Raw genomic sequence first — 25,246 nt, 5'->3', positions numbered from 1 at the left:
TCTGTCCCCATCTATAATGTATAGCCTAGTAAAAAAAGGTTGGTGTATCAACAGTTAGAAAAAACAGATATATTCAGTAATCAGTGCTGCAGACACCATCTATCTTTAGTACCTTAATGCTTTTAAGATGATGAAATACCTTCTGCACCACTACAAAAAGGCTAGGCTTCTGTTTGCTGTTTCATATAGTCAGTAACTATGGATAACATTTAATCTTGAAGCAACTCGTGAACACCTTGAGAAAACAATTTATAGGATCAAATTTCTTTAGCCCTCAGTCCCCTGTTCTGTATTTCTCGGGGCACGGCACACTTTAACTTCTTTTCCAGCCATGCACATAGAGAACATAACACAAGCACATACGCTTGTCCACACTGGGTTAGACCAAAGGCCATTCTACTGTGGGATCCTTCTCCAGCAGTCAACAAATGATCATGAGCATATGGGGGGAAAATTCATTCCTTCATTTGCCCATGTGAAGATGCAGAGGCGCTGAGTGCATGTTCTGAACAGAGTCCCAAGGCCTGTTCAAAGCAGAGCTAGAATCAGAAATTGGAAAGTCACGATATCTTGTCAGAATTTTAGCAAACAGACCCATCCTGCTTTATCCATTGCTGTCAAAAATTATTTATTCAAAATGTTTACTGGAGTGAAAATGGGGCTAAATATTTTATACATATATACATATTATACATACATATAGATATATATATTTGCAATTGATATTAGTTTCCCACCTCTATTTAACGTTCGCTGCCAAGAACACTCTTTCAGTGAGTGCTGCCTTCCTCCTTGGCTAATAAAAGCACCTGCAAATTTCCTCTTAATGTTCAAATCAGCAAGTACCAGTTTGCAAAAGATGCTTCCAGCTCTTCCGTATTTTCTCTGGGAGCAAGCACAGCACAAAGCCTCCCTGAGACTCTCCATGTTCTGCACAGCTCCAGCTGAGGAGCATGGGTTATTCACAGCCACCTCTTCCATCTGCATTTCATTGCACAGCTCTCAAAAGCAGGTTCTGGAAAGCTTGAAAAATTCACATGCCATGCTTGATGAGAGCGGGGAAAATAATGCCTTCTTTTGCATCAGTGTGCAAAACATCTCTGTGCTCCCCATTTCAAATGCTGTCCCTGATACCGCTGTGCTGGGGTTGTCTGCAGCACTGCCGTCATTCTAAATGATTGCAGCCTCGGCTTACCACGCACAGCATATGAATCCTTAGGAGGCTGCAGCTCTGGTTTCTCAGTCAGGAGCGCTGATTTGCCAGGAACTCAGTGAGGCTGCAGAGGGCAGGTATCTCTTTTCCCCTCCGTACTTGCTCCCCTTTTCTCTCACTCACTGGGTCCTGGCCAGGGAAGGACTAAGCAGAACATTGTTTTAGGCAAGGGGGTCTTCTTCCCTGTCTGCCAAGAGAGGCAAAGGCAAACTTTCTGCCTTGTACCAGTTCCAAAAAAACCCGTCCTTTATGCTTCTCTGCCCTGGGAAAGGCACAAAAGCCTCAGAGTCTTTCTTCTTTTAAATTACCTTTGAGCTAAACTGGAATTCCTGTCAGCCTCGTTCAGCACAGCAAGCGCTTTCTCTCAGCAGGGTGAGATCTGTCTTCTGGTAGCAAACAAACAGCAAGCATCAGCCACCTCCTCAAGTCTCACTGCTCCAGGAAGAGGTCTTGTCTATGGGTGCCAGCCTGGGGTAGGTGAAGGAGTGGGGACAGAAACCACATGGCTACTCTTAACGGAACTACCTACACGTTTTGTAACTATTGCTTAGAAAATGAGGAATGTATATTGGATGCTCAGGTCACCCAGGAGTTACCTATAGACTGGTTCTGGGTACTGAGATATAACTGATTTCTAAATATGAGCTTTTCATCCAGAGAGGGTATTCCATGGGTCTTTCTGAGTATTCCACACAAAAATCATAGAATCATAGAATCATAGAATGGTTTGGGTTGGAAGGGACCTTCAAGATCATCTAGTTCCAACCCCCCTGCCATGGGCAGGGACACCCTCCACTAGACCACATTACCCAAAGCCTCATCCAACCTGGCCTTAAACACTTCCAGGGATGGGGCATCCACAACCTCTTTGGGCAACCTGTTCCAATGTGCCTCACCACTCTCACAGTAAAGCATTTCTTTCTGACATCTAATCTAAATCGACCCTCCTTCAGCTTAAACCCATTACCCCTTGTCCTGTCACTCCACTCCCTGATAAACAGTCCCTCACCATCTTTCCTGTAGGCCCCTTCAGGTACTGGTAAGCTGCAATTAGATTTCCCCGGAGCCGCCTTTTCTCCAGGCTGAACAATCCCAACCGTCTCAGCCTGTCCTCATAGGAGAGGTGCTCCAGCCCTCTGATCAGCTTTGTGGCCCTCCTCTGGACTCGCTCCAACAGCTCCATGTCTCTCCTGTACTGAGGCCCCCAGAGCTGGACGCAGTACTCCAGGTGGGGTCTCACAAGAGCCGAGTAGAGGGGCAGGATCACCTCCCTCAACCTGCTGGTCACGCTGCTTTTGATGCAGCCCAGGACACGGTTGGCTTTCTGGGCTGCAAGCGCACGCTGCTGGCTCATGTTGAGCTTCTCATCAATCAATACGCCCAAGTCCTTCTCCTCAGGGCTGCTTTCAATCCATTCCTCACCCAGCCTATAGTCGTGCTTGGGATTGCGCCGACCCATGTGCAGGACCTTGTACTTGGCCTTGCTGAACTTCATGTGGTTTGCATGGGCCCACCTCTACAGCTTGTCAAATATGGGCAAGGAACACCAGCCCATACACTAGTCAGATTCAGTTAGCAATAATACTATTTAGCTGTGATGTTACCTAACAGGAGTTTTCATTACAAGCAAGATAAATTGTGTTTCCATTTTGCATAATGAAATCCAGAGACACATCTTCAGACTTGTCCTGAGACTCAGCTCCAAATTACTAACTTAGAACACACATGGAATTACACCCAAAGAAGGCATCATGTATGAGAAGTTCTGGAGATGTGGCAATCATTACCAGGATTTATCCATCACCTTGCCTACCCAGAGGTAGCCCCAAGCTAGCATGATTATACCATTTCTCTTATGGGGAGGACTTGGCTGTGCATCTCTACAGCCTACCTTTTGCGCTCCACCTTGCGTACAAATGCCATGTGCCCAGGGCTACATGCAGCAGCACTGCACCAAAAGAAAAGACACAGTTTGGTTTCAAAAGGTCATGAGAGCTGCCTTGGCTCCGCAGCAAAACAGTGCTGGACGTGTTGTGTGGGAAAACAGGCTTTCTGCTTTAAGGCCTCCTGCAATTAAATCCTTTTGTAAAATATATAGTTTCTTCTAGTAAGTGGAGACTGAAGGGGGTTCTGAATTTAAATTAACTTCATGAGCAATAATAAATTAAAACTATCTAGCTCAATTTTTTTCTTCATGCCATCATAGCAATTATAAGGAGCTTTATCACAACCACCAAGTACAGAGTATGGGGTCCTTAAAAGAGCTCATAAAAATCATTACAGTACTTTTAATTCCAAATAAGAGTCAGTTCAATTTTATACTTCAGCAAATAAGAATACATTCATAATTTTAGCCCAAATACAAGATTTCTTTATTTTTTTAATTCAAAATAGCACTTCTTCTCATGGATTTTCCACCTAATTAGAGACCAGATATTTATTGATGCATAACCACTATCATTTTTCAAATCAGCAACAAAGCACACCAAATATTACAATGCATCTTGCCTTTTTATTGTATTGTGCTACAGACAGAGGAGTGCCTACAAAATAATCATTGCCTCACAACCATAAAGTTGCAGTGTCACTCTGATCCCTTTGGGAATCAGAGAACATCCACGTGTCATTCATTCCACCTTTTTATCGTAACAAGCAGCATATATCAAAACTCAACTGTGAGCAACCATTTTTCTAAATAAAAACAGAGCCAAAAAACCAGTGCTTGCTAACAGGACTTTGCAAGATGCTTTAAGGTACCAGCAGAATAAGCATGCACAATAGCAATACAAACCCATAGACATGCCACCCCATGCAAAGGTGAGTTGTGCTGGAAAATTCACAGGTTCGGTGCTGGAACTCCACCTCCTGCAAAAAAAACACCTCAAAATCTGTGTATTACTTTGGTTCAAATCTAAGTGGGAGTAAAGCAACCTAAGGTTGGCATTTTCCAAAGGAGTTGTGTCAAACCTATTGTTATATCTGCAAAATAAAATATGGTCTGTGGTAAGAACCTCTGTTGCTTCCCATCAGTGAGTTACCAGTTACACTACAGAGGAGTGTAATGCTACTAGAAGCAATGTGTTGCTGTGTCATGCTGCTTCTTTTTTATACAAACTAGGTCCTGATGACCTGTAAAGGGTTCTTCTAGAATACTACAAAGGACAAAGCAAACTTCCTACTTGAAATGCAGGTGCAAGGAAGCTTTTTCTTGCTGAGAACCACATGCCTTTCAAACAACTTTGGCAGGTATATGGCAATCACACCTTTATGTTATTGAGTATGACTGCACACAAAATACTAAGTTGGCAGTGGGTCACAGCTCCCTATTTCCCTGTGCCTACTGTGGTAGATAAAATGGGAGAGAAGCAGTTTGCAAACATACAGATAGCTAGCATCATAATTCACTGAGCTGCCTGACAGCAAAATATCAGCCGCTTGTGGGAAGACAGAGATTAATAAGAATTGGTAAAATGACTTTGAAAACCACTGCTGTTGATACTGCTCCCATACTCCTGATTGTATAGAAGTTTCTAGCCTGTACATACATGCTGTAGCTTATATACAAATCTCCATTAATTATACTTCGGGAATGATATTTTAAGCCCTATGAAAAATCTGTTATTATCTACAAGAACTTTCCACTGGGGCCATTTTCTGCTCTCCTCCCCAAAACAAAGGAAAAAAGGAGAACAATGAGAAAGGATTTGCTATTCTTTTTCAGAGAGTAACAAGGCGCAATCTTGCTTACTACTACTACTACTACTGCACTGCTTAAATTGTTTCGTTGTCTCTTGTCTCACACTGACTGAAGCAGGAATATTAATAGTATCAGCACTGTAACCCACCGCTATGGAGTGTAAAGTCCATGCAAGAGTTATGGCCCATTCTGGAAGAACTTAAATATTTCTGAAAATACGGTTTGCAGGAGACTCCTGGGCACGCAGGCGTTTTGTAGGCTCTCTGCCAAAACTCTCTGTAGAGGCCAGTTTCAGTGGTTCAATCCAGTATGTGATTTGCTTAATGAAAGACACTTCTCTAGAAGATTTTGGCAGACGCAATCAGTTCAATTGCCAGGCAGTATTCATGTGATTACAAGTGTTACTGATCACATTAGATACTTAATAAATCTCTCCAAAAAGATCACAGCTACTGCATGACTCTGAAGAAATTCAAATTGTGATACAGATTACTGTGTGTGCTGTGTGCTGGACTATTGACACGATTGGGAACAAATACCTTCCTTGGACTGCCAAGCAGTCAGTGACAACTGTTAATTTCTATATAAAGCCATGACTGCTTGTTTGTAAATGTTTAGCTATGCATCATTGCAAAGTAGCTTCCTTTTCAGGTGAGGGATACATTCCACCATAAATATAGTAAAGAATTTGACTCCACTGGCTTTCACAGATCTATGGCAATTCACATGTGCTGAGGGGTTGGCCTGAGAGTCCAAGGACAATTTTTGGCTTGAAATACTGGAAAAGCGAGATGCTGTCCTTACAGAAAACCCATGAGTGAGACTTTGGCAGTGTTTCTTCTGTTGACATTTCAGCAGATGCAATATCGCATACAGTAATGATAAGACACATCAAAGCAAAAATTGTCTAACTGAGCTGTACCTGTTTGGATAAAAATTGTTTTCCTTGTGGTGTGGCACAACTTGCACTCTGTATCTTCCTGTAATTTATTGAATGGCATTTTGAAAGTGAGTAAATGTCCATTGGCCAAATCCCAGTGCTCATTTCAGTGTATTGCATGAAAGCAATCACACAGGCCTCTCTTTTCTGCTCTCAGGAGGAGGGTTTCTGTCTGCAAAAAAAACATGAAATCAAAGAACTGAATATATAATTTTAAAAGAGTATATAATTGATTAGACCTAATCCCTCTGCAGAGCTGTAGTCAAGGTGCTTTGCTGAGTCAAAAATCATAGTTATTAGTGCTGGTTTTCATCCAGAAAAAGTGATGAAATAAGTATATTCAGAACCAAGACACATGAAGAGTGTTTTTATAGTTTAAATGTTTTCATTTTCATAGTTAACTTCTAGAGAGTAGCTGTCAAAATGATTAAAGTGTCATTTATAAATGCTGAGAAAAATTCCACTTTCAACTGCACTGCTCTTATTTCCCTCGCAGTGATTGATGGCTTCCTGTTGACAATGTCTTCAGTACTGTATAATTTAATTGCACCAGATAACATGTGCTGAGGAGCCAGTTGTGCTCTCAGTTACACTGCTGTTTCTCTGGAATAACTGTGAGTTCAATCCAGCTGTCAGTCTACCCTTGTTGTCTGGGATTCATAATCTTTCAGGGCAGATCTAGACTTGAGTTTGTGGCTCCTATTTTAACCTGAGTTAATTTACTGACAGTTGCCTTATTATCAACTCTATTTGGAGCCATGCCCCCTGAACTCCTTCAAAAGCTTAAAAAACATTCTCTGTATACATCATTTAAAATTACTTGCTCTTGTTTTTGGAGCGTCTTAGTGGAAAAGTGTTTCCAAGCTTCTTTTCTCAGTATCCAGGAAAAAAAATACTAACTTCAGATCCTCAGAGATTTTTAAGTATTGTTTATTTAATTGTGATCAAATAACTTAAATCTTTTGTGGGTCCTGGTCTCACTCTTTGAGAAACAAGGGCTGAATTTCTCAAATAGCACCATCATTTCAAAAGCTGAGTCTCTTGCAAGACTCAAAATAAAATTGTTGGTCCAAGCAACTCACATTAGCAAGTGCAATTGTGACTGAAGAGAAACTTCTTCCTGAGCATATCTTGTGGTTTTCACCCTGTGGTCTGTGGTCCCTTAAGTAGTTTGTAGACTGACTTTGAAGAGTTTCTTGAGGGGAAAAAAGTTACCAGGCTTAAATTCACTGTGAATGGGTTTCCCATCTGCACTGGAAAAAGCCATTAAAGGTTTAAAACCACTTGTTAACAAATTATCTGAAAGCTCTTTGCAACAACAAAGTGTTCAGCCTGCTGGCGTTCCTCTGACGTGATGCCTCCTGACAAATTAGAAACAGCAAAGGGCTAATTAACAAAGACACAGAGTTTCCAAAGGAGTAGCTGGGCACTTCTACCTGAGGAGCAGCTCCACCAAGCTCTGCCTTGGCCAGCAGTACCTCTGTCCTCCCCGTCATTCCCATTCTCTACTACTCGTTTCTTGTTCTCAGACTGCAAGCTTTCGCAGGGAGAGGCTGTTTCAGAACTGCTTTTCTCTCCCCTCCACAGCCCTCTATCCTCTTCAACTCAAACTTTTGACATCCACCTTTGCATTAAAGAAGACTTGTTCACTTTCCTTGTCTGCTTTCACTTATCGGCTTAGTGCAATGGCAGGCGTTATTAAACACTGCTCCTCGCTTGTACAATGCAATCCTGGATGAGTGAATGCTCTCATTGTTGGGAGCCCAGTAGAAATCATAGAATCATCTTATCATCAAACAGGCTTATTGGATTTCACAGTAATGCCAACAAGCTGTCACAGTTACCACAAACCCTGCCTAGGTGTCACTCATGACTATCTGCAGGCAGGAAGAGCAGCTCTGGGAGCATTCAATTGTCAACTGAAAAACTACGAAAGATGAGCATCATTTACAAAAATTAATTGTGGCCCTGTTGGCATTGGCTTAGGAAGTCCCTGATAGGAACAGTCCTGCATGGGGCTTGCCCTTGTAACAACAACTTTCAAGACTCAGCAGTTGTTGAATGAAGTTATTTGTGTGTAAAACTTGAGAAATGATAGTTGGTCAGCATGAGCCAAGCCCCAGTGGTTAAGTAAGGATATGGAGGCTGTACCTTTCAGGGAACAGAAGGCCACAGTGTGCCATTTGTAGGGCCCTGGCCACTGCATTTCACTTTAATATCTCTGCATCATTCAATAATTTGTATTTAACTAAAGCATCTCTTCTAGCAAGGCCTTTGGAGATTTATTCCAACGGCTGGAAAAGATGGACAGTAATATACCCTTTCTTTACTAGCAGTGTTAAACTTTGACAGTTGTCAAAGGGTGGGCGATGTTCCAGATAACTGGTTACGTTTGTTTTGGTGATGCACTGTTCCTGTACCCCTTGTTCTGTCATACTGAGAGCTGTCTGAATCGGTGCCTCAGCAGCTCAGGCCTGTCCATGACCTCACAGAAACAGAAGCTTATCTTGCAGTGCTCTGGGACCAGCTTCTCCCTTTATACTCTGCCTCACCTCTTACAAGGCAGCATTTCTCTCTGATGGGTTGTATTCTCACTCCACCCTCCAAATAGAACAGCCAGCACAGATATGTCTGAATATCTCTGTAAGTGGGATTAAGGAATTGTGCTGCCTCTATTGCATTCAAAAAAAATCTTCCCAGTGCAACTTAGACAGAACTTTAGTACCTCCTTTAAATTCCCAAGTAGAGCCTGGTGGCAGTCTAAGAACCAACACAGCTGCGATTGCACGTGGTCTTGCAGAGTCATGTGTAGGTACAAAACATTTTGGCTGAACCTAATCCAAACAGGTGAACCCCCCCTGTGCACCAGAACAGCCCAGCACAGCTGCTGGAGGTAAAGCCCCTTTATTCACAGCCTGCCACTTCACAGTTAGTATTATGCTAGCGCGTGAGAAACTTTTGCAATGTAACTTGTACCGCACTCAGAGCTCTGCTCTAATCAGTTTGCTATTGATAGCTCAAGAAAGCTAAAGTCACTCCAACCTTGTTGTGTGGGGCCCTACATGATTGCCCAAGGTCGCAAGAAACCAAAGGCAAAGCAACATAATTGCCCTTTTGTGTTACAGTTTGAGAGACGTAATTGATTTACATCTCTTTGGTTGACTCTGCTGCGAATGACAATTTAAGCCCAGCATGACTTTAGATGAACAAGAAGCCCTTCGCACCTGCCAACAGACGGCACTGGCCAAAGGCACTGAGCAGGTACCTAAAGGAACTGGGAGATGTCACTGCAAACTGGTTTCACTCACCACAAGTTGCTTTACTGCCATGTTGCCAGTGTTGATAGGGCTGATAGGGAAGGAGAGGTAGGACAAGACATACGTGGAGGGGCTTTATTAGAGGTGAGAGGCCTCCTCCCTCTTGCAGGCTACAGAAAACATGGGAACCACTGTGGTAAGTCCTACCCCAGTCAATGTTTGCACATGTTTATGAACCGACATATGTATGCCTTGCCAAAATCTGGGCATTTAACACACTCTCATTTTGCATTCATTGGGACCTCTGCAGCACAAGACCGGAATGTGAAGTTGCAAAATGCCTCATGTGCTGCCATAACTACCTGAGCAAACGTGCTTCTCCCTTTTTCATGGAGTTTCAATCCATGAGCAAGGAATAGATATGCTTCCCTTTTCTCTCTGCCAGCCCTGCCTGCCACCTTTGTGCTCTCCTGTTTGCTTTCTGGTCCTGCCCAGTGAACGGTCAGTCCAGAGCTCAGAAGCAATGTGGTGAGGTAGAGTAAATCATCTTTCTCGTTCTCCTGTCCCTTCATACATCTTCTTTCCTTCTCTATTTGATGCAGGGAATGTCTGGGGTAATTCTTTAGCCTGTTATGCAAGAAGTCTGACTAGATGATCTTTAATGAACCTCTCGAGCCTGTGAAAAATAATCTGTACTTGGTACAATCCTATTTGCTGAAATGGAAGCGAGTCAGCAGAGATGTCATGTCTGCTGTACACAGACAGGCAGACCTGGCCACTTGGAGATAAAGACTAAGTAAAAGCATTTCTATAGAACACATACCCGTGTGTCTAGATTATACGCCGTCTTCTTTAAATCCTGCAACGCCCTCTGCATGAACTCAAACGCGTGGCAGTCAACACAGGGACGGCCTGGAGAAAGGTACAGAAGAAGACATCACTGTCACAGCATGGAATTTGGAGTGTGGGAGCACAGAGGGGGAATATTCAGAGATATTGTAATGCCAGGAGAAAACACATTTTACCAGGTACCCACACCTGCATGTGTACAAAGTCAGGGCTGCCTGTGGACAGGGCTGTGTCTATCGGTGTGCAAATGTGTGAGGGCCAGCAAAAGCACAAGAGTGTTTTGCTGCGTGTGCTTTTCTGAACACAGCCCAGGCTTGAGTCTGCCTGGTGCTGTGTGCCTGCAGCCCCCAGCCTCTCCCCTTAAAATGGAAAAACTCAAAGCTTCTCAGACATGGGTTAAATCTCAACTGATACACTGAAAATAGCAGTTTGCAGTGGTTTAGAAATCAGACGGGCAGGTCTGTTTTTACAGGAGCTCTTACAGAGCAGCTTGGCAAGGGTCAGTGCCAGATCTGTATTTGCTTCCTTTCACCTGCTGCTGTATTTTTTCTCTGCCAGGAATGCAAAGCATCCCACTGGCTCTGCAGCTGGTGCCAGTGTGTGTGCACAGGGGGGCAGGACAGGAAAAAGGCAGAAAAGAGGAGGAGGAAGGGACTTGACAACAACTAAAATGGTTCACTTCTGGACCTGAGCATTTCTGCTCTGTCAGGATTCACCCTGCACTGATCTCAGGCCCTTTCGTTCAGTCACAGAGTTAATGAAGTGCGGGTTTTCAGAAGAAGAGATTGCAGATACTGGAGGCAATACAGGGGGAATGAGGAGAGACGGTGTTTTGCATTGATCACAGAGCCCCCATGTCGGGGGAGTGCTGAAATCCTTGTCCACAGGCAGCCACTTGTGCTGCTCTGACAAAGCAAAGAGGGTGCAAAGCTGCTGCTGAGATAGCTGGTGGCTGCCTGGAGCCAGGTTCCTGCCGTGCAGCATTGCAGCTCCCCGTGCCTGGCACCCTGCTGCCAACATGCACCTCTGAGTCGAGCCTGATGGGAGAGAGCAGCCAGAGTGCTTCTTGGTCTCCAACATGCCTCTTAGGGGCTTTGACCTGTCCAGGAGGTGTTTCACTCCCACCCATCCTCCTCCATCTCCCCTCCACACAGCTGACATCTCAGGGAGACCCAGGGAACAAGCCAGGGACTTAATTCCAGGGATAAGGGGAGATGCAAAGTCCCCACCTCTACAAGAACAGCATCACTCACAGAGACTCTGTCTCCAGCCTGAGACGAGTAGCAACAGGCTGGTTTTGAGCACATTTTAAGGACACTCAACCCCCTCCTGTTTTCAGTATTTCAGTAATTTGATTGTTTTCACTTCAGATCATGCAGCAGAGCCCTTAGGAAGAACCTGCATCCTCAGTCTGCTCTCAGCAAATCCATCATTCACTTAGTGCCATGGCCTGCTCCCTCCCCTTGCTGTGGTCTCAGAAAGCATCCTGCCCAGGCTCCACCTCGGTGAAGTGCTGCATACCCTGAAGTGCTCGTCACTAATGTGTTCTCAAAATCAGAACTTGTTGGAGAAGAAACAAACTACAGGGTCATAAATGAATGTCTCCTGCTCTGGCAGTATGGAGAAAACATCTTTGAGGAGAGCCAGGAATTCCACAGTCAATCACTGTCTGCCACCCAGGAAGTCTTCTCAGGCCCTCACGAAGGGCAAGGCTGTGTGGGATCATTCATTGGTATTTATGGCAGCCAAGTGCTCCTGTGCGGACAGGGAGGTACTGGTGGAACTGCACAACCATGCCAAGGGGTTATTTGACTTCTGCCACCCCTGTGAAAGCAGCTGCTCTGGCATCAAAGCAGCTTCTGCAGGAAAATGGTGGCTGGGCTGGTAAGCTGGCCTATCTAGTTAGACTTACTCTCTCTGCAGGCTCACAATATTTTCAGTAGGATGCCCATGGACATTTCCCCAAAGTAATGATGTCTAAGAGTCTGTTTTCACAAAGGTTTTAAACAAATCTAAATATGTGCTGTTGGCAATAGGAGCAATCCCTCCCTGCTTTCTGTCCTTGGCTACGTGTTCCCACATGCTCCATCGCTCTCGGCAGGAGTGACTGTGCAGTTGCTTGGTCAGCTGGATCGCTGATTTTTTTTCTCCAGATCAGATCCCGAATGCCCAAGTTCTGAGGCCAGAACAAGAAATAGGGCAAGGACAGGAGGCCAGGTTATGGGGAGGAGAAGGGCAGAGGCAGCATCGGCTTACATCAGCTTAAAGCAATCGTGAAACCAAACCTTAAGTCACATCATAGCAAAGTACAGCAGAGTGCTATTAATTCCTTGCTGACAGCTGGGAACAGACTATCATTCATAGGGAGACTTAACAGGTTTGTGGATTAACATAATGAGAATTATCAAGAGTCAGCTATAATTCTTTAAATGGGTCCTGTCAGCACGAAGACGGTATGTGTCTTTGTATGTTTGGGGAGAAGTGGGGGAGGAGAGCTTAAAATATGCTTCTTGGCTTCTTCTTGGTGAAAAACTGGAACTGAAAGCACTGTGGAAGTTTAATTTACTTTCCTTCGCATGCACATGGCATTTACTCTTTGTATTTCATGCACCTTGGCTAATGAAAACAGACTGACCAGCTTCTGTTCTTCAAATTCCACATTTCAGCTTTCACAGTGGGGGATCTGGGCTATGAATGCAACGGGAAGTTGGGGAAATTGCTTATTTTTTTTTTAGTGGATTGCACTGAACTTTAAAGAAAATAATCCACAAACATGAGCAACACCACTTCATATCTGAACAGTCTTTTGCATATGCAAAGTGCTGTGTATAAAGTATAAGGACAGGATTAATCAGAGAAAAACATCGAGCACCACACTGGTCTGCTCTGCAGAAGGACAAATAGTATAGTCCATGCACATCACATATCCCTGTCGACAACATGTTCTAGAGCCCTCTTTTTCTCCCTGGGTCACCCAGGATCATGCAAGCACCATTTTACCTTTGCTGACAGCACGGATTTAAGCACCAGCAATAGGGAAGGTGTGCGCATGTGCTGCAGTAGCACTGCCTCCAAAATGGGTCAGTGCCCAGGAGGATCAACTCCTTGATGAGAAATAGCCAGTGGAGCTGACATCAAGCAGGAAAAGATCCAGGAATGTCTGTACCAGATCACATCAAAGGTCAGCCTGGCCCAGTGCTCTGTCTCTTATGAGCTACGTCTCCTGTAGTACATTAAGTGTGTCTAGCATTCCGAAGCTTTGAGAGCAGCTGGCATGGGACAGCTCATCTCTGGAACAGTAAACTCTGTTTTGCAGATTGGCAAATGGCCTCCTGTCATGGACAAAAGTGTGCTGGGGACCATCCTAGCAGGTTACTAGTACAGTCATGTCCCTGTGCCATGGAACGTCCATGGGCACTGGCTATAGACGTGACCTTCATGGCCAACAATGGATGCCCATGAAAGAGCACAAGAAAAGGGCAACTATGGAGGGATGTGTCCCCAAAGACCTCCCCAGACCTCAGGAATATTCAGATCACAGCTTCTGAGCCAGGGAAACTGCTACTGTGTCCAACAGCCCTTTCCTTGAATCAGTTCTGCAATCCCATGCAAACTTTTAGCATCCACAGTGCCCTGAGGAAGGAGTTCTACAGGTTAACTATCAGGAAGAGCTCTGATGGGCCAAGGAAAGTATCCAGAGCACTTAGCAGCTATACAGCACTCTCTCAACAAGCTGCCAGTTAGGAGCATCCCGAGTTCCTTGTTCCTTTAAAACTCTGTCCCTGCAGCAGCACAAAACAATTTACAATTCATGATCAGCTGAGAGCCTTCCTCCTGGCCTGGCCTCAGACATAAACCCCGTTATGCACTCGTAGCAATGCTACCAGCCTCCATTACTTAGGACGGAGCAGCATGTCTCTGCAGAAACACTGGCCACAGAAGCACTTTCACCTGCCCTCCATTCCTCACTCTCAATGCAAGATAAAATGGGATTTTCCACTACACAAGCAGAACAAGGAACCACTACATACTTTTTCCCAAAATCGTGTTAACTTGCCTCTGCTAACATAGACTCACAAAGGGCACATATAATTTATCTTTCAAGCATGATTTTCTCCTCGCAGAGACAAAATGGATTACTTGTCACAAAACCTATTAAAGTTAATTAATGCCTAGAAAACAGACACAAAAAATAGAGATGAGGTCTCTTTTAGAACAGTCAGAAACTTAGCACTAATAAAAGGAGAATGGAAAAAGAAGGAAATTTGGCATTTAAGTCCTGTAGAGACAAATACACATAGGTGTATTTGAAAACTAGTAATGGAATTATAGGAGAATAAAATGCAGTGAGTAAATCAGATCTTATCTTAAATATTTTGGTAGTCATGTAAAAAGATAGCTGTAATACAAAGTAAGTGTGACTAAGAACTAGAGATTGGTTTGTATGCAATTACCTTCCTTTTTTTTTCTCCCAGAGGATATTTTAAGTTTCTAATGAGTAGCTACTTCCCACTTGCTGTCACCTAAACACCCTGAGAACATTGACTCCATCCTCTAATTTCTTTGAACTATTGCCTCATTTGGGAGCTGAGAAAGTTTAACTAGAGACTTGCTCAAAATGACAGAAGCAGCCAATACAGACCTGCGATCCAAATTCAAGAGCTCCCACCTCCACGGTGTGCTCAAGCCAATCTGTCATATTTATTTATTTTTTAGGTTTGCAGAATAGCAGCAAGATTTCAGAAATCTATGTATGTTTTACAAATACACTGTTTGGGTCAACTTCCCCTGTGTCAATCTATAGTAGTTACAAGAAAGTTGAACTTGACCTATTGTTCCAACTAGATACTAAAATAAGCAAAGTGTAATGCCCTATCAGAAATAAACACAAATTTTCTTCTAACAATATCCAAACTAGCAAGGATGTCATATGTATTGTGGCAAATCTGGAAACAAAACTCTCGAGAAGCAGATCTACAACCAAAGAGCTTTAAAACAAGCTCCAGTGAAAATTATAGTAGGCAGTTAGTATTTTTTCCTAAATAACTGCTAATCCTTTGCTTGCTTGCTGATTTTATAAGCACTGTTTTCCTGTGCTTTGCTGACATGTTACAAATTCATCATTACTCCCTCGCTAATCAGGCAATACAATGTTCCCCTGGAGCTTAAGATCCGTGTAGCTGCTGTGGGTTAAGTGGAGGAAACAAAGTGGGACACGATGCAGCAGAAGGGCAGGAGTGCGCAGGGCAGGTACGTACTTTCTGCAGGAATGACACTCCCAGAGTCCTGGCTGGCCCCCACAAGCCTCACGCTTAGCAGGCCAACCACCGAGATGAACGGGATCGCCACACGCATCGCGCTCCAGACAGACGGCAACGCCATTACTCTCATCAATAATTCAAGCTTTCTTCCCTGCCTGAAACAAGGAGAAATAGTGAAAATCAGCGGTTTGCTCCCAGCATGCTCCCCACAAAGGAGTGGATGAGACGTGATAAGCACAGACCCACACGTACACGCAAACCCACATGCACGCATCACTGCAGCAACATGCCACGGGCTTGCAATGCGCCCCAAGGACCGGTTTGCCAAGTACCTGATCTTTCTCTTCGCCTGTGTGCCAGACCCTTGGAGCAGCTGTAGCGAGCAGGCGAGGCTCCAGCAGCTGCTCTGAGCATGCGCCCCCCCCTGCATCCCCTCTTCCCTGATTAGGGTCATTGCCATGGAGATTTGCTATAGCAACACTGAAAAATTGGAGCTGCCAAGTGGAGAAGAAGATTTAAAGGGACCACAATGTGGTGGATGGTTGCTGCTGTACTCCTCCTCTGCTTCTCGAAGGCCATGTCCTCTCCTTGGCGAACACTGGCTGCTGCCACCCACATGAGAGGGTCTTAGGCAATTTTTGTGTTTGTTGCTTTTATTCCCAAAGGGACTGTGCTGAAATATGCAGCTCCCATCCCTTGCTTTAGCTGTAACTCACTTAAAGTGAGATTTTGTTCTGGGTGGTTTCAAATGAGATGAAAACTCAGAAGTTTGCTTGGAAAAATAAAAGATCCAGGGCCTGCTGATGGCACCCTGGGCTCTGGGGCAGTCTCCACTCCACGCTTTAACTACCCTGAAAATGAAGCCTTGTGGACAACAGCAACGTTGGCAGATGAACCAACCAGGAACATGCGCCCTGCACAGCATCACACTAGATAACCATAAGAGCCTAGCCAAAACCTATCCACTGCTGAAGTTGAAGGATGCTTGCTTCAAGCTCAACTCTTGATTTGGGATTTTGCTAATAGGCTCTGGCCTGACAAAGCTCAAGCACGAGCCCTCTGGATAGGGGATCTCCGTAAGGACCTGGCTGAAATCAAGCATTCAGAAAGTGGAGGCAATACCTTTTGGAAAAGAGAGAGAGGCTCTCAATACCTGTTTGCCCCAGAGCATGCTGAAGACCCATCTCGCAATGTATCTGTTCAATACACAGCTTTGTCCTTCTCCCAGGGAGGATTCTCTACCTTCTCTCACCGCGGAACAGGCTCCAGCCTTCCTGCTCTGTAAAGAATAACTCACTTGCCAGGCTGTGGAGGTATCAGCCTTCCCGGGCTGAGACACAATTTATCCCTGGCTTTCTTCAACCCTAGGGACTGTCACCAGCAATGTACTCTGCTTCCATTTCATTTGTCCCTGTGGCTTCCTCACAATTACCTCTCACATCCCTCATTTCAATGTTTATGTTTTTGGACCAAGTTAGTTTAAAAGTCATCTCAAAGGACGCCAGGCTTTTGACCATTTTCTGGCAAAGTGGAATTACCTTGTGCACGCAAGAGAGGACTTTGCAGAGGGCCCAGAGTTGGGGAAGCAATTCCTACAAGAATGACACACTGAGCAAACTTTTAGCCCAAAGTGCAACTGAAACTCAACTTCCCTTGCATGGAAGGTCCAAATGAAGCTGCCAGTCAATGGGGTCTTCACAAGGTGAGTCAGCGCACACATGTGCTTCAAAATGGCTCTACTGTCTTTAAGAGAAGCTGAGACTCCTAATGCTAACTCTGAAGTCAGATGCCTGAAGGGAGGTTGTGTGAAATAGCCCTGTTTAACATTGTTTGTCCATTCACAAGCCTCACTCACATGCCTGTTAAAGGAGCAGCTCTGTAAGAGCCAAGATATAATGGAACAACATTGTACAGTCTGACTATACACTCATCTAGGGCTGGTCATATAGTCTAGCCCTGATCTGCAGTTTGAAATAACACCAAATGGAAATTCTGGCACAAAATCCAAATCTTATATTTCCATTCACCTTGGCATATGTGTTTCTTGAGCATACCCTCATTATGGTCCCACAGCCACAACATACTTTTCATACATGTGCTTCAAGAAGAGGACAGAAGGGGATTGCCTTCAGATGCAATAACCTTTGATAAGGTGGAAAGCGCTGTTTGTTCTATGTTTTTTCAAGTTATCAATATAGTCTTTTCTAAAATGGTAACTAATTTGTAAAATCTTTTTCATAATTGCTTGGTCTTTTCAGTAGGTAGGTAGAACAAGCAGTACAACCCACAATGTAAAGAAAGGAATTTGACATCTCAGGGAGGAAGGGCAGCCACAGAAGTAAGCTGAGGTGTTACCTGTCTTAAATAACTGCAGAAAGTATAAATGGGGATCAGAGTAGAGAACTTGGGAAAATTTGGTATAAGGAGAAGCTAAATGTCCTGAAATATGTCATTCCCAGGATGCCAAAACTCCAAGGATGCCTACACATGGGTTGGTGGTATCTTGGGTTTAGGGTCTAAATATCACAGCAAAGTTTTGCATAGTTGCATATGCATCCAGTAAAGCTTCTCTGCAAGAGGATGGACTGTCTTTGTCTTGGTTTCTGACTGCTCAGCCACCCACTGTCCAAACTTTTAACACTGTGATAGCACCACAGGAGGAGTCCTTGCTGAATTGGACTGCTGCCATCCAGACAGTACCACACCATTGAACCTGCTCCCGCTTGTGACAGTGGGGGGATCTGGAGTAGGGCCCTCTCCATCCACCATCTAATGGGGTGGAAGGTGTTACAGCACACTACCAAGCTTAAAATAATGTCCTTTTTTTGATTGCTTGGTGCCAACATAAAACAGACAGATGTTGCACTTGCAGAGTCAGGCCAGTTTTTGCATCAAATGCCATGGTCTTTAAGAAGCCTGAAAAACGTTCCCAACTCCTCTTTGAACAGAACCGTGTGGTCCAAGTTGCAGTTCTCAATTCACAGGGAACAGGAGCCAGTCTGCATGGAAAAGTTCCAGAAATCTGTGTTGTTCTATCACCTCCAGCAAAGCTGAAGAAGAGAGAAGCATGAAAAAGCACTTGCATGATTTGCTTTGCTGTTACATTCACTATTGCCTACCACTATGACTAAGGGATACCAGTACTACATTTACTTTGAAGGATGAGAAAATTCCAGGAGATTCATAGGAGTCCATTTGTTGCCTGAAGGATGCCACAGTGAATCCCAGAGGGCTATCGGAAATATTTATACTTCATTTTCTTTTTCTACAGAGAATACATACTTAATTATCATTTGTTAACAAAAGAAGAGTTTCCTCCAAAATAATCAGAAACATCCAGACATTTATTGGGAAGATGATTAGTGAGGATAGACATCCGAGCTCCCTCGGAAAATCTCTTATTGATGCCTAAGTGTTACAGGTATTGAAAGTCACATTTTTGCAATGGAGGAAGAAAATCTATATACCTAGTTAAAATCACTAATATTAAAGACCTGAGTTAAATATGTGTGCATAAAAGGAAGGTGCAGGCAAAGGTTCTAGCTTTATAATTCCGCTGTTATAGTCATGGGTACACATGGCAAAGATAGGGGTGGTTAATCCCAGTCTAATATGAAGTGCTAAATCATTGCCTGCTAACAAGGCCATAAGCCTTTTGTTGAACTGAAACAGAAGAAGAAATCACAGAGACAGAAGAATCTGTGTCTGGTTACTATTACTTGAATAATAGAGTGGCAAGAGAATACAGGCACAACTGCAGAAAGGCCAAGAAGCAAAACCAGATGAAAAAAAAAATAGTGAGAAGAAAAAAAAAACAACAAATAGTGAGAAACATGAAGAACAGCAAGAAAGCATTCTTTAAACACATGGGCTGTAAGGAAGAGAAAAACAAAGTGAAGAGTTTGTTATTCTCTCTTCAGCAGAAGGGGAAATTTAATCAAGTTGATGCCTAGAAAGTAATACAGAGCTTAGCATCTATTCTATCTACCAACAAAAATAAGGTGAACTAGTGAGCAGGATGCAAACACAGCTCATACCAGTGAACATGTTTTAGTAAGAACATTTAGCAGAAATTTGTTTCAGTTGCATATGCTTGTAGGTTTGTGCCAGGTCCCTTTCCTGGGTTTCAATCTGCCTAGACTTCTCTTTTTACCCAGGGCTATCACTAGACCTACCTCAGGATATTTAAAGAAGAAACTAAAGCAATCACCATCAGCAATTATTGCTGAGAACTCAGGGAAGATGTAAGTTATACCAACCATGGAAAAGGGTAAATGCAGCAACTATCTTTAAAAGGGGGAAGAGAAACTGGAAAATGACACACAAACCAGTTTCCCATCAATCCCTGAGAATGTTTTAGAAGCAATAATCCCACTGGCAGTTTGTAAGCATCTGGAAAACAAGAAGTAGAATTGCAGATAAGAGGTATTTGTCAAGAATCAAGCCAAACCAGTTTAGTTTCCTTCTATGGCATGGTAACAGGCCTTGCAGGTAGGGAAAAGCCAAATTTAATCAACTTCAGGAAGATTTTTCATGCTGTGTCACACAGCATTGTCAGAAGCAAACTATGGAAACAGCTCTGAGGCCAGCAAAACTGTCTGGGTCACTGCTGAGAGTTAGCAATGGGTCACTGTCACCATGGAAAGTTATATCACATGGGGTCTGCAGAGACTCACTTAGGTCAAGGGCTATTCAGCAGTTCATTATTCAGCTGGATAATTAATAAGCAAAGTGGTTATTTAAGATGTAACATCGGCTTGGGAGGTTATAAGCAATGCTGGGGGAGAGGACTAGAATTCTAAATCATACAGACAAGTTGAATAAAAGGGTCTAAAAACAGAATAAAATTTGATAAGGATGAGAACAAGGTGCTACACTTCATCAGGAATAATCAACGGCGCATATTTAAAATGGGGAACAGCAGGTTAAGTGGCACTTCTACAGGGGAGCTAGGGAGTCACGAGCTGAAATCAGTCTACAATATTCTGTCATTGCCAAAAAAATGCAATTATACTGAGATACACAAAAAAGAGTGCAAGAGCTCAGACTGCCTTCAGCAGAAGGTCTGAGCTGTAGTACTGCATCTGGTTTGGTCACTACAATACTAGGAACTAACAGAGACACCAACAGCAGCAGAAATAACCAAAGGTTTAAATGGCATCAAGGAGGCACCACCAAAGCCCCTGGCAAACGTTTTAATAATAGGGATGGCACTGGTATGGATTGCCTGTGGAAGACAGGGGGATATTTAAACCTGGAGGTATAAATTAGACGTCAGTTGGGAATGGCATTGGCATAGTTGGCCCTGCATAAAGACAAGGGATGGACTGAGTGATTTCTTATGGGTACCCTTCCCTTCCTGTTTTTTGTGATTCTATGATTATGAGAATCATTTTGCTTCCCAGGCAGTCACTTCCCAGCTCTCTGTGTTGTTAATTCAGCATAAACACAGACACCCCTGGGAGAAATGCATTGCCCTTGTGCAGCATCTGAAATTCAGACTAACTATTTCTCCTTCCTCAGTTACCAGGGCAAAGGCAATTTTTTTCTGGTCTAAGCAAGTATGATGGCTCAAGAACATTCCCATTTTGAGATAGGTCACTGATATAGGAATTCAGAGATATTTGGTTGAAGGGCAGCTGCCAGGGCCCACGGCTTCTTAATTCTTCTTTAAATAATCATTTCACAATCTTACAGATTAATTGAGAGGTCAGAGGCTGGTGCACTTTAGATGTTTCAGCCCATGAACAGAATAAATTGTATTGTCTTTTTTTCTGACAGCCATCTCAGGCCCAGAGAAGGACTGAAAATTAAAGCACCCTATACTGATCCTGTCCCTCATGCCATGAGATACTGATTCACCTTTGCTTGATGGCTCAGTGTCTTCTCTAAACACTAAGTCAGAGGTTTGGTGGGCAAAAGGTCTCCCTCATGAAATGACAAATTTGCTCTTGGCAGCATTGCTTGACAAGTTCCTTATCTTAGTGCTTCCTGGAAAACCCTTCAAGTATCCAACCACAAGCTGAACCTTGGTCAGACTATGAGGCTTCAAGACACTGCAGCTGTCCCAACAAAGTCCATGTGACAATGCAAAACAGGGGGGCGGCTGCAAATAGGGAGTACGATAGAAACTCAGCACCAAGATACCCTCTAATGCAGGAACCCCTCAACTACAAGAGGCCTCTTTCACCACAGTGTAAGATGTGGGAAAGCATCCAGGCTTGACCAGTTCTCCAAAAATCAACCAGAGCCGAGTGTCAGAAGAATCTTTAAACAGCTTGTAAAGCCTAGAATGCTTTCTGCTACACAGGAGGGGCGGCTGTCAAGCTATGGTGAAATGAAGGTCAGTTCAGGCTTTTGGTTCCAAGAAAAAGTAAGAACCACTGGCAAAATACCAGTTTATATTTGAGGTTTGCATTGGACTGCTGGAAACCCAGCAACCGATCACTGAGCTGTACGAGGGGTAAATTTACAGCATAGGCCAGGGCTGTGTACTGCTTATGTACTCTCAGTCCGAATGCCACTGACAGGGAAGCTATTTGCTTTGCTCCTGCCAGCCTTATCCCTGTCTAGGAAGATATGTCATTTTTTACTTGCTAGAGTAAAAATCCCTTTTTTTACACTTGTGTGTAAAAATCCCTTCTGAATTCATGTGTTCCGAGAGCAGTCGATGTTCAGGGAGAACCTCTTGGTTCTTTTTTTAAGTGCTGGGATTTGGGCACATTATTCCGTGGCTACCAAAACTCGAGTAACAAAGGGCACAGGCAGTTCTCCTCTGCGCAGCCTGTATGTGCACAAAGAAAGGGCAGGTGGGGAGATCTCATTTTATTTTAGAAAAGCTATTGACTTCTAGGACATGGTTCAACCTTCCATGGGTAAAATACAGTTTGATTTTACACTGTATGTAAAACAAACCATACTTTAAATGTCCAATATACCAGCTGTCAAAAGGCATTTAAACATTGTTCAGTTCCCACTTCAATGCAAGACTGAATCGTGCATTAGTTATATTCAGTGCTGTTGGCTGAAACCAGATACTTTTCACAAGCTGGATGTTTTATTACAGTGTAGATACAGTCCAGGACAAATGCAAGAGCTGCTTAGGCAAGAAACCATGTGTATCAAATTTACTGCATGCATGAGGTTCTGCCCTTTAACTGGGGAAGAGAAATAAGCCACAATGCCCAGAGCTTTGAAAGTCAACTTACAGCACTAAGGATGGCCTCCAATTAAAGCCTTGACTGTAAGCACTCACAAATGCTGGTCACTTTGATTTTGGTCTCTCCTCAGCCCCTATATTAAACTGAAAAGTTTCAGACTAAAACCATGATCATCTTTTTAGGTTGCAGTCGAGAGCTGAATAGATCTACCTTCACTAAACCTGGTATCACTGGGCACTTTAAAGTCTATTGGGATTTATGCAAAGGAAAATGCTAATTTTCACCAGGCTCAGTACAGAAGCCACACAAAATGACAGATTTTGTCAATATTGTTTGCCTAAATGAACAATGGTTTGCTCTAAAGTTAGTCCAGATTTGACATTAAAATGTACTTTATGTTACCAAATCTTTCCATTAATTTGGACTGGACACAATTCTGTTACACAGAAAAGCTCCTACACTTTCTGTTTTGTAGAAAAGCCCCTTAGATAAATGTCTTTATGCACATCAAAATATCATGCAATAAATGCTTTGTGCACTTCAACAGAAGCTATGTTTTGTCTCTACTTCCTCTAACAATTAACACAAGACCCTAACTGCTGTAATGCAACAACTCACACTTCACAGAGCAAAACAATCTGCTGTATTTACACTTTCCCAGGGATGTGATTTCTTCATTTCTCTGTCGGTGGTACCTACTGGCTTTTGCATAGCCAAATATTTTATAGAGTTTAGGAATAAAATAACTATATGTACCTCAGGGCTGAGGCTGCCATTCTGTTTGCCTGAGCATGAACATTAAGTGTTAAGTGCAGTTATTAATGCACACACACAGAATACTCAGATCCCTCCACCCCAAAACAAGAACTTGAACACTGGCCTCCCTTGAAACCTGTGTCCTGCTTACGCTATGGAACAGTCTAACTTGCGTCACCAGTCAGCGGTCTTTCCAGTTGATTTTGACTCTCGAAGAGTGAAGCTATATAAAGACTAATGAGAGAGTTGCCAGTCCTGTTCCATTTTCAGATTCTATTGACAAAGAGAACAAGCTATAGTTTTGTCACTTAAATGACCAAAAAAGTGCAGTATCACTTACTTTGATTTGAACAGCAAAAAGCACTGAAGGTTGATGAAGACAAGCTGACATCTCAGTAGGTTTTCAGCAACTGTATGGTTCAGAGAAGAAATCAAATGATGACAGCCTTGGCTATCAGGAAAGAAAAGTGTAGGCGGACCAAGGTAAGAAATAGAATATATGCAGATATTTGCATTTCCTTTCTCATGGCATCCATGCCTGGAACTCTTTTTCCTATGTTTTTAAACTTTTTAAAGTTCAGGAGCTTAGAGGCCTTGAAAGTACCATCCCTACCACTCCCCATCTCTACAAAGTTACAGTCAGAACAGGAAGCTGGAGTTAGAAGTTTAAGGAAGATTATGGAGATTGAACTGCAAACCTATGCATAAAAACAAATACTATGCTTGAAACTAGAGCAACAGGCCAGCATATTTTACATTGTGATTTAAGTTCACAATGCCTGAAGGTGTCATGGCCACCTTCCAGTACTATTGAGATGACAACTTCTCTGCCCCAGACAGCTTTCAGTGCAGTCACAAAGCAAGAGACAACCACATAATGTAGCACAGGGAATAAAACCAGACAAGGCATACAGTGAGAAGGATGCATGCATGTTCTGATGGCCCTATTAAATACATATGAAACAACAGTTTGGATTTAACAGGGACCTTTGGATTTTGAGGAGAAAAAATGCACTTCTTGTGGAGGCACAGTAGCAGTTTTAAGTATGGTGGGAAGAGAAAACCTCTTTGTACTAACGCTTTCCATTTTTCATGTTAAAAATATCAGGCTTTCAAAGAGCAGAGAAAATACTGTATGTGTAGATGAAGAGGGTCAAGAGGCAAAACAGTGCCAGAGCCATCAAAGATGTAGGACCCTAAGTCTGGAAGAAATTTCCCAGCTCAGCAGCCACGACCACAGCACAATACAATCACTTTCAGACACTTTTCATGCACACAGGTGTTCGCTACTCACGAGTGAATTGCTGCAAGATTTCTTTATGGCACAGGAGAGACGACCTGCATATCCAATGGTCAGCACAAAGGGCAGCTAGGACAGTGGCTTGAGCAAAAAGCCAAGATAGAAGCAGAGGAAAGGCCATAGGGCAAGGAGTGAAGGCTAGACAGGAGTGGGCTTGTACGCTATGTAGAAGACCCTAATATGTGAGTAATTATATAGCTCCTTCCTTGCAGTACGCAAATGTTTTGCAGTACCATTTCTTTCCCTTCTAAAAGGAGCCTTTACTCCTCCCTTTGGAGTGGCCTCTACAATGTACTGGGCTGCAGAAGCAGCACCACTGGCCTACTGAATGGTGCCCTGTCCTCAGGCAATGGGCAAACCCAGAACTTAAAGGCTTTCTAACAGTGTTTGTTTCTCAGGGATACAAATGAGTGGCTCTCTGGAGCACAGTGAGGTTTGCTTTATGAATTTGGGAAGAGGCTCATTTCTACACATAAGAACAACTGCACCAGATCACACCAAAGATCCCTCTGAGGCCAGCCTCTCATCCTTGGCACTCATGAATAAGAAATGTATAGGGAAAAATATAAAACCAGGTCAACTACAATGTCTTCCTACAACACTCTTAACCTGCAACAACTTGTGGTTCAGAGACCTCATTAATCAAATTGGTGGTTTTATATTTAACAGTTTGTAATAGGATTTTCAGACATGAGTCTGAACAGCTGCTTTTTAAACCCACGTAAATTTTTGCCATCAGCAACATCCTGCAATGAGGACTTCCACAACTGAAACACGCAGTAGGTCAAGAGCGTCATCCTCCTATTTGCTCTG

The 25,246-nt window shown here is 43.4% G+C and overlaps 1 protein-coding gene across 1 annotated transcript; it reads right to left on the bottom strand.

Annotated features, from left to right (window-relative positions):
* Positions 1 to 3,517: 3,517 nt before the first annotated feature.
* Positions 3,518 to 15,718, bottom strand: C4H4orf48 (chromosome 4 C4orf48 homolog). The gene is made up of 4 exons (XM_054825074.1): positions 15,550 to 15,718; positions 15,215 to 15,372; positions 9,931 to 10,019; positions 3,518 to 6,022 (listed from the first exon to the last, which is right to left on the bottom strand). The coding sequence occupies exons 1-4, from the start codon at positions 15,675 to 15,677 to the stop codon at positions 5,957 to 5,959; spliced, it is 441 nt and encodes a 146-aa protein (XP_054681049.1). The 5' UTR covers positions 15,678 to 15,718; the 3' UTR covers positions 3,518 to 5,956.
* Between the last annotated feature and the right edge of the window lie 9,528 nt (positions 15,719 to 25,246).

Source organism: Grus americana, chromosome 4 (assembly GCF_028858705.1).
Source record: "Grus americana isolate bGruAme1 chromosome 4, bGruAme1.mat, whole genome shotgun sequence".
NCBI lineage: Eukaryota > Metazoa > Chordata > Aves > Gruiformes > Gruidae > Grus > Grus americana.
Note: the sequence above shows the minus strand (reverse complement) of the source record. Positions and strands in the feature narration are given on the sequence as shown.

Coding starts and splice junctions, on each gene's coding strand:
- C4H4orf48 (XM_054825074.1), bottom strand. CDS start 15,677: ATGGCAATGACCCTAATCAGGGAAGAGGGGATGCAGGGGGGGGCGCAT. Junction 15,373..15,549: donor CAGGCGAAGAGAAAGATCAG/GTACTTGGCAAA, acceptor TCCTTGTTTCAG/GCAGGGAAGAAAGCTTGAAT. Junction 6,023..9,930: donor CGTATAATCTAGACACACGG/GTATGTGTTCTA, acceptor TTTTTTTTGCAG/ACAGAAACCCTCCTCCTGAG.